Here is a 13,372-nt window from a genome sequence, read left to right on the forward strand (position 1 = left end):
GAAGTGTCCTCTGTGAACCAAGGCTCACAGCACCCGCTCTCTTGAGAGCCTCCCCACTCGTCTGTCCCCCTGACAACGCTGCGAGAGCCACGACGGCCCGGACCGGGTCGGCTCTGCTCTCCACGGTCCCCTCGGGCCTCGGCGCACCCGACTGCTCTGTGGACTTCTGTTGAATGGATGAATCAGGAGCCCTCACAGGCCTTGCAGAGGAGGCAGAAGCCCCGCAGGTCCTAAGGTGGGGCCGCATCTCCGTCCGCTCACACCCGCCCCGACTCCCGCGGGCCGAGAAGTAGCGGTAACTAGAATCCCCTCGCCCGGCTCCGCCAGCCGGGGCCGCCTCCTCCCTCCCCCATGCTCCCGCTGCCTCCGCCCCTCCCTCCCTCCCTCCCTCCCGTTCTTTGTCTCCCGGGCGCCCGGCCTCCCCGCCACGCGCCCCCTCATCGCCCCTTCCCTGGGGACCCCCCGCGGATCCCCGTTGACACGACGCTAAGAGTATCCGCCTGCCAGGCGGGGGACCCCGCGTCCAGCCGGGCGGGGCGGGGAGACGGTTTCTCTCTCTCTCTCTCCCTCCCTCTCTCTTCTCTTCTCTCCTCTCCTCTCGTCTCCTCTCGTCTCCTCTCGTCTCCTCTCTCTCTCTCTCTCTCTCTCTCACACACACACACACACACACGCACACGCACACACACTCGCACACACACGCACACACACGCACGGAGCATCCTCCCGTCAGGTCTCCTGGTCCAGCCCCTCCCGCCGTGCCTCCTGCTTCCTGCAAACCTTCTCCTTCTCTCTCCGAACTCCCCCACCCCCACCCCCACATTCCCTCCGGCTCCAAGACCCCCCTCGCTGACCCCTACCCCTACTCCCGGGATGGAGCGGATGGAGCCAGCCCGGAGCCCCCCGAGGCCGGGGTGACTGTCCCCCGCCCCTCTCCCGCCTGGCCCCAGCCCCAAACACCATGGGCCTGAGGGGATTCTGAGGCGCCGGACGCTGAAGATGACAGATGCTGGAGGTGAGGTATTGGGACCCCAAGAGCCCCAAGTTGAACGGGGAAGCGGAGCTGGGGGGGTCTCCGGCTTGCGGTGGGAACCCGAGTGGGGTTGGATAGGGCGAAGAGACAAGGACCTTTCTTCCCCTGTCCCTAGGGCGGCCCGCACAGAGCCAGGGTTCTGGGCCGTTAGGAGATGGGGTGGAGATAGGATTTGTGTCCCTAATCCTCTCCCTTTGCCCGAGGTCCGGAGAGATTAATTTTTTTAAAAAACTGGTGTTGGGGGAGGGGGGAGAGCTTAACCCCTTCTTGCCTGGTGCGGAGTTGGACTAATGGATCGGACAGAACTAGCCACTTGGCTCTGATTGGGCAATAGGGGCCCCGAGAGTGCAGAAGGTGCCCTGTCCTCCACCCCCACCCCATCTCCAGCGGTGCTTGCTGGATGCCCCCAGCTTGGGCCTTATGGGAGGGGGTCGCCCCTTTCTCTAGCTCCACACTGCCTCCCCCTGCCCCAGCCTCCTCTCCCAACCATCCCTCCCCAGTTGCACTTCTTTCTCGGGCTCCTTCTCCTCTTCCAGGGCCCCTTTCCTCTTTCCTTCCCCACTGAGGGCCGCCTCTCTCCTGGCAGCCGATTCTGCCCTTCTGCACCCCTCCCCTGGGCCTCACTCAGGGCTGCTGGAGCCCTGTCTGTACTGCTTCTTCCCCTGGCCCCGCTGCCGCCGCTGCTCTCAGGCTCATCTCCTTCTTGCTCTTTCTTCCTCTGCAGCTCTGTAGACTGACTCTCCACCAACCTGTCTCTGTCCTGCTCCCCATTTCCTCTCCAGGGCTTGTGTACCCTTTCTTTGTCTTTCTCCTTCCCCTGGGTCCCAGGAAACTTGGAGTTCACCTGCCTCCCTTTCTCATAGGGAAGGGTCAAAAGTTATTGGTGTTCTTCCTCCGGGAAGTGGGAAGTTTTGGGAGGAAGGAGTGGCCTGGTAGAGTCAGAGCCCAGACTGCATCCAGAGAACAGGTTCATTTCCACCTTGTAGTGGTTACCTGGTTTGAATGTGCATGTATGAGTGTGGCGCCGGTGTGTGTGTGTGTGCGTGTGTGTGTAGGAGTGTAATGTTGTAGGAGTGTAAATGGGGGGGATGTCTAATTTACCAAGGTTCAGTGTTGGAAGGGGGGGTGGGAAGGGCCTGGTGACATTCTGATGTCATGCTTCCCAGAGTTCCCCAAGGGACAGTGTAGGGAGGGTCCCCCATACACCCCCCAGGGAGTTAGTTGTTGAAGAAAGCGGTTTGTGCTGAATCAGAATTCATTCGGCACTGATGTGAGCTGGAGGCCCCAGCCCACCCCAGAGCGTACCTGAAAGAGGATGGCATCCACAAGAGGGTCTCCACCCTAAACTGGGACCTTGAATAAAGAGCACATGGGCTCTCCATTCTCAGGTGGTCTAAGAGAGGAAGCACCCTCAGGGAACCTCCATTCTGTTGGGAGAGGCAGTTCTTATCTTCCGAGATTCCCTCTTCTGATGGGGAATGCTGCCCCTTCTCCTCAGGAGCTCCCATCTGATGTGGCAGAGATGTGACCCAGTTAGGGAATCAATGAAGTATGAAAAATTACTCATTTCCTAGTAGTGGGGAAGAGTGGATTTAGAAATTATATAGACAAATGAGAGGAGTGAGGGCTATCTAGGACAGCTTTCTGGAGGAGGTGGCAGCTAGGTCCTGGTCAGATGAGCTTTGCGATTGAAGGAGGGAATTCAGTTCATTCTTAGGGGCAGCCTCTCTTCCCATCTACCCCTTCAGGACAGGAAGAGAGGTTCTAGAACTTCTCTGTTACTAGCACCCAGGGTTGAAGAACGGCAGGAGGGTTCCTGGAGGGCCCACATCCCTGGCTCCTTCTCATACCTCATTTCCTGCTTGCAGCCCCAAGCATCCGCAGAGCCTGGGGTGGAGGTAGCTTTGAAGCGTATCCGGTCCTAGCGAGTATGGACCAGCTCCCTTACCTCTACCCCTGTCCCTTCTCCCAGCAGTGTTCTTTCCTCATGAGCAGGTTCCCAAACTGCAGATCACCACCCAGGACAGAGCTGAGGGGCAGGAGACTGTGGTCAAGGTCGAGTTCTGCCTCTTATCTCCTGCATCTCAGTTTTCCCATCTGTAAAGTGGGGACACTAAGAGTCCCGAGCCTGGACAGTTCACAGTGAGATGAATCTATGTAATAACAGAAGAGGAGAATCGGAAAAGACCAAGCAGGCATGAGGTAGCTTTCCTACACCTGTCAAATGGGTGGTCTAATGCAGTGCTCTGCCCTTCTCATGGGGACCTGAGTGTTAGAAGTAATTGGAGATCACGTCCCAGGCATGCAGCATGCCCCTGACCCTGAGCTTCCTCCTTCTCCCCTCATCTGATATTCCCTTGCTTCTCTGACACCCAGGCTTTGGTTTAGGGATGCTGCAATCCTACATCTGCTAGGAAGCCTGCCCAAATTGTTCCGGCTACATATATCCTGCTTTCCCACCTGCCCTTCCTTTCTTACTTCCCACAAACAAAACCAAACCCCTATCCATCCATATTTCTTCCCAGAACATTATCTGGTGCATCATAGAGATTTGGCTCTGCACTGTTCTGCTACGGGTACTCTTTATACCCTTCTGCATCTGTGAGTCTGTCTTGAACTGTGAGAACTGTGACTTTGTCGAGAACAGTGGCCCTGTTGATGATGCCAGCTTCCTGAACAGCTCATGTTCAGGAAGACAGGTGGTGAGTGCACCAGTGATGAGAGTGGGGGGAGGCAGGACTGGGTGATGGATGGGAAGATGGATGGGTGGATGGTATAAATTGACGGATGTAAAAATGGGTGGATGGTTGGACGGGGCGGATGGTGGACGGATGGGTGGCTGGAAAGATAGATGTTTGGACAGATGATGGATGGGTGAATGAGTGGACGGTGAATAGGCAAGTAGATGCATGGATAAGTAGGGACGTAAGTAGGTGGGTGGATGGAAGAACCTGGGTTCTCATTTTGATCTTGCCATTAACTTATTATGCGACCTTAGATCAGTCATTCTCCTGTCTCTTTCTTTATTTGTAAAATGAGAGGATTGGATTTAATAGTCTCCAAGATTTCTCCCAGATTTGATATTGGACAGCTTATGATGATTAAAAGCTTTTAGGGAATGCTAATGACGGAAGGGCCCAAGACAGTGACGGGGAGAGAAGTTCAGTGACCCGTGTGCAGGCACTCGGCAAATCAGCTTGGACCCGGGCTTCAGGACAGCCTGTGTCTATACCCTGGACTCGCTTCTACCTCCTGCCTGCCCCAACCATCTGGGCTGTGGTTCAGATGATTTCTCTTTCAGGGGCCAGAGAAAGAGTTGTAAGGAGAGGTGAGGGCCGGAAGGCTAGGAGCAGATAGCCATTGGCAGCTCCCTTGCCTGCACCAACCTGAACCTCTTATCCATGGTCTTCTTTTCCTCTTTCTCCTCTTGTCCTCCCAGCTCTCTTGAGTCATGGCTTCTTCAAAGCTCCGAGAACCTGCGGATGAGGTTTTCGGTAAGTTCTGTTTGGCTCTATCTCTAGCCAAGGCTATCGGGCCTTGGGGGAGAGGAGTCCTGGTAACTTCAGTGTGTGTGTGTGTGTGTGTGTGTGTGTGTGTGTGTGTGTGTGTGTGTGTGTGTGTGTGTGTGTGTGTATTTTGGCCTTACAGCCTGATTTTTTGTCACCATTATCTGAGTAGATATCCAATTACAACACGATGATAATAAGGGTCCCCATTTATTAAGTGCTTGTCTCATGCCAGGTACTAGGCTAGCACCCCCATTTCACATGCACTGTATCATTTAACCCTCACAACAAGGCTAAGGAGTGTGACCACTTGTCCTACGCCTAGGACACGGAGCACAGAAGTGACCTGCTTTAAAGATCACACTGCAAGTTAGTGGCAGAGCTGGGACTAAAACTCCAGACTGCCTAACTCCCTGCTGGCAGCCACTGTGCCGTATGTACACCAGTATTCCCCAGCGCAGGTGACACAGGTTACCTCCGAGCTGCATAAATAAGGGACCTCATCTGCATGGATGTGCAGGGAAATCAAAAATGCATAACACACACTCAGCATCTACACCCTCGGGGCACCCCCAGACTGACCCCCCTGTGTTCTCACTGGGGTGCATGGACACCCCCCCACCCCATCATTTACCCCCTGCAGCCTTTCTATTGTGTGGATTAGAGAAAGACCACTGACGGGGCACAGCTCCCAGCATGCACTGGGGTGGAAAGGCTGTTTACCAGCTGGGTTCGGTGGAGGAACGTGGAGGGCGAGGTGGAGGCAGAAAGCTCGCGTATGCAGCCCTCAGGACTCTCAGCTGGGAGGGGCTCCTAGCTGTGGAATGCCACAGGGCCTCCAGTTTCTCCACCCCTGCCTCTCATCTCTACCTTCCTTGCCCTCTCCTCCTCCCACTTCCCCGCTCACCTCTCTCTCCCCTGTGGCTGCCACAGGCCCCGGCAATGCCAACGCCGCCCGCCGGAACTGCTGCCTCCTGGCTCCTGGGGAACTGCTTCCCGGCCTGGCCTCCCTGGGGCCTGTGCATGGAGGCTTTGCCTCGGGGACGCCCCCAGCCTCGAACTGTCTCTGGGCCTCAGACTCTGAGTCTCTCCATCCCCACGCAGGCCCAGCCTGACCCCTGGCCTGGCAGAGGCGAGCTCCCCGTTCCTTGGGCTTTTTGGCCTCCGCTCCCCCACCCCCGACCCTTCCTGTTTTCCTTCTCCCTGACCTGCTGAGGTAGCTGCCTGCCTGGCAGCCTTCCTGAAGAGAAAGGCGATGAAATATTCATGACTTCCCACTGCCCAGGGCCGGGCTAACTCCCAGGGAGAGAGGGAGAGGGAGAGCAAGATGGTGGGAGGGATGGACAAGGTGATGAGGGCCTGGTAGAGTAAGGGACCAGAGGAGAGGCTGGCCCCACCTTGCCTCAAAAAGCCCCAAGCCCCTTAGGAGTTCCTTTGCTCCCTAGACCCCTCCACGGGGTCAGAGTTGGAAATAGGTATAGGCAGTAGTTCAGCCACTGGGGTGGCTTAGGGGGTATCTGCAGACAAGGGAAAGAGGAGCAGGCAAGGCAGGGCCTTGAGTGATGGGATGGGGTCCCTGAGATCATGAGGGGTGGAGTGGTGAAGAAAGGTCTTAACCCATGCTGAGGTCTGGGAAGAACCTGTTCTGCCTGGAGAAGCTCAGGGTCACTGCAGAGTGAAGGTTGCATTCTCCGGTGGAGCAAACGGAAAGTGAAACTTGGAGCAGGAGGGTCTATGCATAATCTGTTGGGTTTGCCTACTCTTCCGCATGTCCTCATCCAGGACCTAGCCCTGGGCCACGGACCCCAGGACGGGAGAGACAGGCTTCAGGGGTCTGTAGGCTTTCCTCTCTGCCACCGCCGCTGGCTTTTGGGGGTCCCTCTGCTCCAGTTAACTGTGAGCCCTCTAGATGCTCAGCAGTGCTGTCTCTGAGCGTGACCTTGAGCGTGGCACAGCAAGCCAGTGTCCCCAGCAGGGCCAATCTCCGGAGCTAGACTAGCCAGGCCGGCGCGGCGCCCCCTGCTAGCCAGGCTCAAACCCCAGACCATTGCTAGCTGCTGGCCTCAGTCAAGAGACTTAACCTCTCTGATCCTCAGTTTGCTCAGCTGTGAAATGGCCACAGCAGCTGTGCCTAGCCTGCGGGTTGTTCTAGGTAGACAAGGTGTTGTATGTATGTCCTGGCGTGTAGTGGGCGCTTCCTCAGTGGTAGCAGTTACAACCATGCTCTCTCCGGCCTCATCCTCCAGTCCTTCCCTCCACAAACCTGCCCTCCCATTGCCCTGGAGGTGCCCGCCCCCAGCTTCCCTTCCTCCCAGCACTGCATATACCAGTTTTGCCAACCTCCTCTCTTGTAAACTCCCATCCAGACCTTAAGACCCAGCTTTGGTGTTTCCTCCTCCAACCCATCCAAACAGAGCCATCCTGTCCTCTGTGCCCGTGAGAGGTTCCATCACACACTGTATGTATGAGCTGATATGTCCAGCTCCCTGCGAGACTGTGAAAGACCCAGCTCTCCGTCTCATAGGACTATCAGTGCCCTGCGCTTGGAGACATTTGTGGAATGCCTGGCTGTGAGTACAGGTGGCCACTTGAGGTGGGCCTCCGGGATTGCTGTCCTCATGTGTCTGGTCTCTGCCCCTCTTCCCCGGTTTGCAGACCTGGACTTGGCTGTGCCAGAGACCGTCAGACTGGACAGCAGTTTACACAAGGCCCGAGCCCAGCTACTGGCCAAGGGCCGGAGACACAGGCCCTCCCGCTCGAGGCTTCGGGACAGTGCCAGCTCTGCAGAGGATGGTGAAGGCTCCGATGGGCCCGGAGGCAAGGTTGGGGCAATCCACCCAATCGCACATACCCCACCCACCCTTCTTGCTCCTGGATAGTCCCTCCAAACCACTCTTCCAGGGAAACCACACCCCTAGACTTCTGACATCATAAGGCTAACAAATATTAGCTGCAGTTCAATTCTGGCTAATCTCATCCTTTCAAGGAAGGTATTAGCCCCATCTTCCAGACGAGGAAATTGAGGCTCTGAGAGGTTCACTAACAAAGTCACACAGTTAGGAAGTGAAGGAGGCGGGATCCAGCCCCGGCCCATGTGACCGGAAGTCCCGTTTCCCACCTCTCGCTGCCCAGCCACCTCTCGGCCCAAGGCACGAGGAAACCCTCCCTCCAAGTCCCGGAAGGACCTAGGAGCCCCGCGCTCCCCTCCGGGAAGAGGGGAGGAGGGTTGGCGGTGAGCGGCTGCCCCTTCCCCAGGTGACCGATGGCTGCGGGAGCCCCCTGCACCGGCTGCGCTCACCTCTGCACTCGGGCCCGGGGTCCCCAGCCGGGAGCTCCTTCTGCCTGGAGCCCCCGGGGTTGCGGCGCAGCCTGGACGAGGACGAGCCGCCGCCCTCGCCGCTCGCACGCTACCGACCCCTGCACAACGCCGCCTCGCACGAGGGCCTGGCCGCCGCCTCCTGCTCGCCGCCGCGCTCCGCGCCCTCGTCCGACAGCTCGCCCAGCTTCGTGCGCCGCCATCCCCGCGCCGAGCCGCACAGCGAAGGTGAGCGGCGGCCGGCGCGGCGCCCCCTGCTGGCAAGAGGTCCCTTGGGCGCCGAAGTGCGTGGCGGGATCCGAGGGGCAGGGTGGCTGGGGAAGGTGGGGAATAAAGACCACGGTTCTTTCACTCATTTCCCGAGCGCCTTAATATGTGCCAGGCACTGCTGGCCACTGACACACACAGAAGAGCAAGCAGATGCAGTTCTCGTCCTCACGGGGCTTATAGGTTCGAGCAGAAACAATCAAATCATCCATTGATTAAACGTATAGTTACAAGGTGTATTAAGTGCTATGTGAGAAAACAGTGCGCGGGGCGGGAGAGCATATATCAGCGTGAAAGCATCCTGGGAGCAGCTGGGAGCATCCTGGAAGGCTTCTCTGAGGAAGTGACATGTGAGCCAAGATTAGAAGGTTGGCTACAAGTTGGACAAGATAAAATTAACAGTAAACAGCAGTGGTCCCTACGTTTTCAGCGTGGTTTATGGTTTGCCTAAGGCTTTCATCAACATCTTATTAGGTCTCATGAAACAGGCAGTGTCATTATCCCCGTATTTGAGATGCAGGAAGCTCAGAAGGTAGTAACTTGTCCTAGGTCACACAGCTAGTGAAGGGCACCAGAGCCAGGTTACCTGATTCTAAGTCGAGAGAATTCCTACCACCTCACTGGCAGCTGGAAGAGGCAGACAAGCCACCACCCAGGCTGTTTTCTTCCTTCTCTTCCACAAAAGATGACAGCCGGGATGCCAGCCCACCTGAGCCCGCCAGCCCTACCATCGGCCTGGATAAGAAGACTCGCCGCAAGTTCCTGGACCTGGGGTGAGTGGAAGAGGGGCCAAGAACAAAGGCTTGGGGATGGGGGTAGCACAGTGGGCAGCACTGTCCCACTCCCCCTCGCCCTCCCCACAGGGTCACCTTACGCCGAGCCTCCACTAGCAAGAGCCGGAAGGAGAAGGGCAGCAACCGTCTGTCCATGGGCAGCAGGTAAGAGGTACCCACAGCCCCTCAGCCGCAGCTTTTGCCCCCAGCTCCCTGGGGGCCCCAGCCCTCGCCTTGGTGCCCACACCCATGCAGGGCGCTCTCTCCACAGGGAGTCGGTGGAGGGGTCCGGCAGGTCAGGGGGCTCCCCGTTCCTGCCCTTTTCCTGGTTCACAGACAGTGGCAAGGGCTCGGCGTGTGCTGGCAGCACCACCTCCCCGGCCTGCTCCCCTAAACACGAGCGCTTCAGCCCTAAGAAGTCAGCTTCTCAGGTGAGTCTGTGGCCCTCTGGCTCCCATACTGGCCCCCAGACTCAGGTGACATGAAGACATACTTCCCCCTGGCTTGGGCTGGGATCCAGGCATTCCTGGAGTCCATCTGTCTGTCCATGGAGCCATTCCGTGATCCATTAATTCATCCAGTTTCTGAGTTCAGGCATTCGCTCATTCACTTGTTTATATGCTGAGTGGCTCCTTCATTGATTCGTTCATTGCTGCCTCCAGGATCCCCTAGTACACACCCGGCCTGAGGGCTCCTCTATCCCTGCTAACTCTCCTGCCTGGCTCAGTTCTGGCCCCATGTGCTGTCTTAGGAGCTGGGCTACGTGTGTGGTGTGGTGATGCTTGGGGGAAGCAGAGATGAACAGGACCCCAACCTAGCTAGTGCTCAGAAAGTACACTAGCTGTGGGAGAAGTGAGACCGAGTAGCAGAAGCAAGAACGGGCAACTGTTTACATTCCCCGGGACTCCGCGGTCTACAAAGCTCTGAGCGCATGTTTTTGCTTTACTCTCACAAAGGCTCAGTGAAGTGGGGAAGGCAGACACACTCACCCCCATTGTACAGATGAGCAAATGCAAGCCCAGACTGAAGGGATGTGCCTACAGACTCAGTTGGATTTAGGTGCCAGGCGCTATGACTCCCAGCCCTGTGCTTGTTCTGTGATTCTGTTTCTTATGTGCAGCCTGGTCAGAGATCAGAAAACTGGAAATTCAGGGGAGAAGGGATCCCTCCCTTTCTTCCTTCCCTTGTGCTGGGCCCTGGTGAACAGACACAGCCCAGGCCCTCACAGAGCTCACCGTCCAGTGAGGACAAAGACATCTAACCAGGTTTTTACGAGCCAGCGTGCTAGAGGCCATGCTGGGGAGGCACAAGGCAGAGACGTCTGACCCAGCGCGAGGGAATCCCAGTCTGCTGTCTAGAAAGCGACACCAGTCTGACCTCCTCCATTCCTGCTAACTACTCCGCCTGGCTCAGTTCTAGCCCCACGTCCTCCCAGAGGCCTCAGATGCGATGTCTCGCACGGGTTGCCGCGCCCTGCGTGGCCGCCTAGCTCCTGGCTCACTACGAGGGCCCTGAGCAACTCCTGGTGCCCAGCCCTGGGCTTCAGCTTCCTCTGGATGGGGCTGGAGGGTCGGGGGTGACTGCCTTGCGCTTGGAGGTGAGCTCTCTCCTCAGCAGCGTGCCCCCCGCCCCCCGTCTAGGAATCCACTCTGAGTGACGACTCCACACCCCCCAGCAGCAGCCCCAAGATTCCAAGTGGTCCCCGGCAGGCGGCCAAGTGTTCCTACCCCTACCACACACTGTCCCAGTCTTCGGATGAGGTAAGCAGGCCCTGACGTCTGACGCAGCCAGGTGTGCGGGCCACGGGCCACGCCTTCCCCCCTCACGCTCCTTGGTCTCCGCCCCAGTTTCTGGATGAACCTCTCCCCACCATCTACCACTGGACCAGTCAGCAGGTGGGCCAGTGGCTGCACAGCCTCAACCTGGAGCAGTACGCTGCCGAGTTTGCTGCGAGGCAGGTGGATGGGCCGCAGCTACTGCAGCTGGATGGAAGCAAACTGAAGGTGGGTCAGAGTACAAGGACCACGACCCAGCCAGAGCCTGAGGCAACCTTCAAGAATTAGGATCCCCTCATCCTGACCTTTCCACTCCCGTTAAGACCACTGCCCTGGCCTCTGACCTCTAGGCAGGATCCCCGGCCTGATCGCTGCCCTCTAGTATGGGTTCCCAGTCTGACTCCAGCCCAATTCCTCAGTTTGACCTTCAAGCTCCAGCCCAAGTCTCCAGGTTGACCTCTGACCTTGAGGACTAGCCTATCATCTGACTCTTCACTCTAATCAGTCTCCCGTGGTCACCTCACCTGATTCTTGGAGTCTTAGTCTCCAAGACTAAGAATCTTGGAGGCTGGTGGTTGTGGGAGGGAATGAGTCGGGGGTGGGGTGGGGGGCGGTGGCAGGGGGCTTCTGGCCTGTTGTGCACCCTCTGCTGAGCTGCTTGGGGAAGCGGTGGTGCAAAGAGTCCCCCAGGAAGTCTCTGGGATGGAGAGGGGACTCAGCTACTGACTAGCTGTGTGACCTTGGACATTTTGCTCCCCGTCTCTGGGCCTCAGGGGATCAGGCAGGGTCATGCCAAGGCTGAAATCCTGAGTGGAGGAATATGGGAGCCAACCCTCTACCCTCATCTCTCCCAGTCACTCCCATTCCAAATTCTTGCCCTGAGGGTTCTGATCCATCAGCAAGTCTGGGAGGTGGAGGCTGAGGGCTGGCAAGAGCTCCGGATAGAATTCATCTGGGGCACAGAGAACCCGGGGCTTGGGTTGGCCAGGCCTGGGTGGCTCCGGGGCTCTTCCGCTCACCCTTGGATTCCTCCCCCAGAGCCTGGGGCTCAGCAACTCACATGACCGGGCGCTAGTGAAGCGGAAGTTGAAGGAGCTGGCAGCGGCCGCTGAGAAGGAGCGCAAGGCCCAGGAGAAGGCTGCACGGCAGCGTGAGAAGCTCCGGCGCAGGGAGCAGACGGCCAAGAGGAGCTAGGGGGACGGGCAGGCAGCTGCTGGGCTCTGAGGGCACAGGCCGCCCGGGGAAGTGGGGCCTGGCCCCATGCTCTCAGGAGGAACAGCCCTCTCACCCTGTCTTCTATCTGGACCCAGATTCCTCAGAAAGGGAGACCCCAGGGGGCGGACCCAGTAATAAACCCCATTTCAAGGACTCGTCTGGCACAGGGTTCCTGGGGGAAGTGGCAGATTATGGGCAGAGAAGCCAGGGCTGAAGCAAGTCTGGGAGCCCAGAAGTGCCTGAGTCATTCCGACCCTCTGCCCTCAGGCCATGGTGGTCCTGGGACCAGCAGTGAATTAGGAGGCCTGCTTACCTACCAGAAGCCCTGGGCTCAGAGGGGGCCGGGCGTCTCTGCAGGAGCAGGTAGATAGAGCAGCTCCTTGCCAGCTCTCCCAGGTGACTGTGTCGGGACAGCCCGACACAGTCGGCCTGCAGCACGTTGCATGCAAGGTGGGCTCCCAGTCTGCACTCCTCAACAGGAGGGCAGAGAAAGCAGCATGAGTACCCCACATCATCTCTGCGAGGACTTCAGAAGGAAGGGAGGAGGCAAAGCTCCTCCTTTTCCCTGTCCCTGTCCCGTGGGTCTCTGTTGAGATAATGCCCTTGCAGGTCTGCCCCTCCTGAGGCCCAAAGCCTGGTCTTTGACCCACTCTCCAAGCTGGGCCCACTTCTGCTGCTCCCTCAGGGGCCACCTGGGCCCTCCCTGAGGACAGAGCAAACTTGGGAGCTGGTGGCCACGGAAGACACCCCCTACCAATGCCTAGATGGTCCTGAACTGGCGAATCCTCATCCCAGCCAGAGAGGCAGAATCTGGGAGGTCCCCCGGAGGCTGCTAAACTGGAAAGGTCCATCAGCCGTCCCCCATCTGCCCTGGTCCCTAGCGAGGCCTCAGTGGGTTCCAGAACTGGCAGACAGCGCGGGCTCCGGTTCCTGGGCCACAGGGAGGGGTGGGGCCGGCTCCCTGGGTGGGGGTGGAGTCCACCCCAGCAGCCCAGAGCAAGCCACCTGTCCTTGTGGGGAGGGAGTGTGCGGCTACGGTGCTGGCCAGCGGCTAGCCCGGCTTCTGGAGCGCTGGCCGGAGTTAACAATGAGGCCAGCGGCCTCTGATTAGAGACCTCCCTCCGCCTCCTCCCATCCGTCTGGAGCGGTGGACAGGACCCGATGCATGCCTGCTCCCCTCGTTCCAGCCCAGGCGCTGTGGCCTGAGGGCTACCCCTATTCCTGGGTCTCAGTCCTTTCCTCCTCTCTGCTATCTGTGCCGGGAGAGGGGCTTCAGAGAGGGGACTGAGATATGGGGGCATCAGTACCATCTGGGCCCAGAGGAGGGGCCAGTGGGGAAGGTGAAAAGTCCCCAGGTCCTTGAAGCCATCAGGAGTTATCTGGGTGCCCACCTGCATGTGAAGGGGGAGGCGGTACTCAGTTTATTTCAATAAACACTTACGACGTGCCAGTGACCTTTCTGTCTGCCCCAGCTGGGGGGTTGGGCTGGG

At 58.3% G+C, this 13,372-nt stretch overlaps 1 protein-coding gene across 21 annotated transcripts; it reads left to right on the forward strand.

The window, feature by feature from the left end:
• Positions 1–24: 24 nt before the first annotated feature.
• SAMD14 (sterile alpha motif domain containing 14) lies at positions 25–13,329 on the forward strand. 21 transcript variants are annotated; one of them, XM_073798335.1, is made up of 13 exons: positions 221–235; positions 3,026–3,232; positions 3,556–3,732; positions 4,470–4,524; positions 6,951–7,106; positions 7,192–7,353; positions 7,792–8,080; positions 8,805–8,892; positions 8,983–9,057; positions 9,164–9,323; positions 10,533–10,652; positions 10,740–10,895; positions 11,706–13,329. In XM_073798335.1, the coding sequence occupies exons 5-13, from the start codon at positions 7,011–7,013 to the stop codon at positions 11,859–11,861; spliced, it is 1,302 nt and encodes a 433-aa protein (XP_073654436.1). In that variant the 5' UTR covers positions 221–235; positions 3,026–3,232; positions 3,556–3,732; positions 4,470–4,524; positions 6,951–7,010; the 3' UTR covers positions 11,862–13,329. The 21 variants fall into 21 exon arrangements, with proteins under 21 accessions (XP_073654434.1, XP_033702650.1, XP_033702647.1 ...); XM_073798334.1 differs by lacking the exon at positions 221–235 and adding an exon at positions 264–1,012 and having other exon boundaries at positions 3,006–3,232; XM_073798337.1 differs by lacking the exons at positions 221–235; positions 3,026–3,232; positions 3,556–3,732 and adding an exon at positions 264–1,012.
• The last annotated feature ends 43 nt before the right edge of the window (positions 13,330–13,372 follow it).

Source organism: Tursiops truncatus, chromosome 20 (genome assembly GCF_011762595.2).
Source record: "Tursiops truncatus isolate mTurTru1 chromosome 20, mTurTru1.mat.Y, whole genome shotgun sequence".
Classification (NCBI taxonomy): Eukaryota; Metazoa; Chordata; class Mammalia; order Artiodactyla; family Delphinidae; genus Tursiops; species Tursiops truncatus.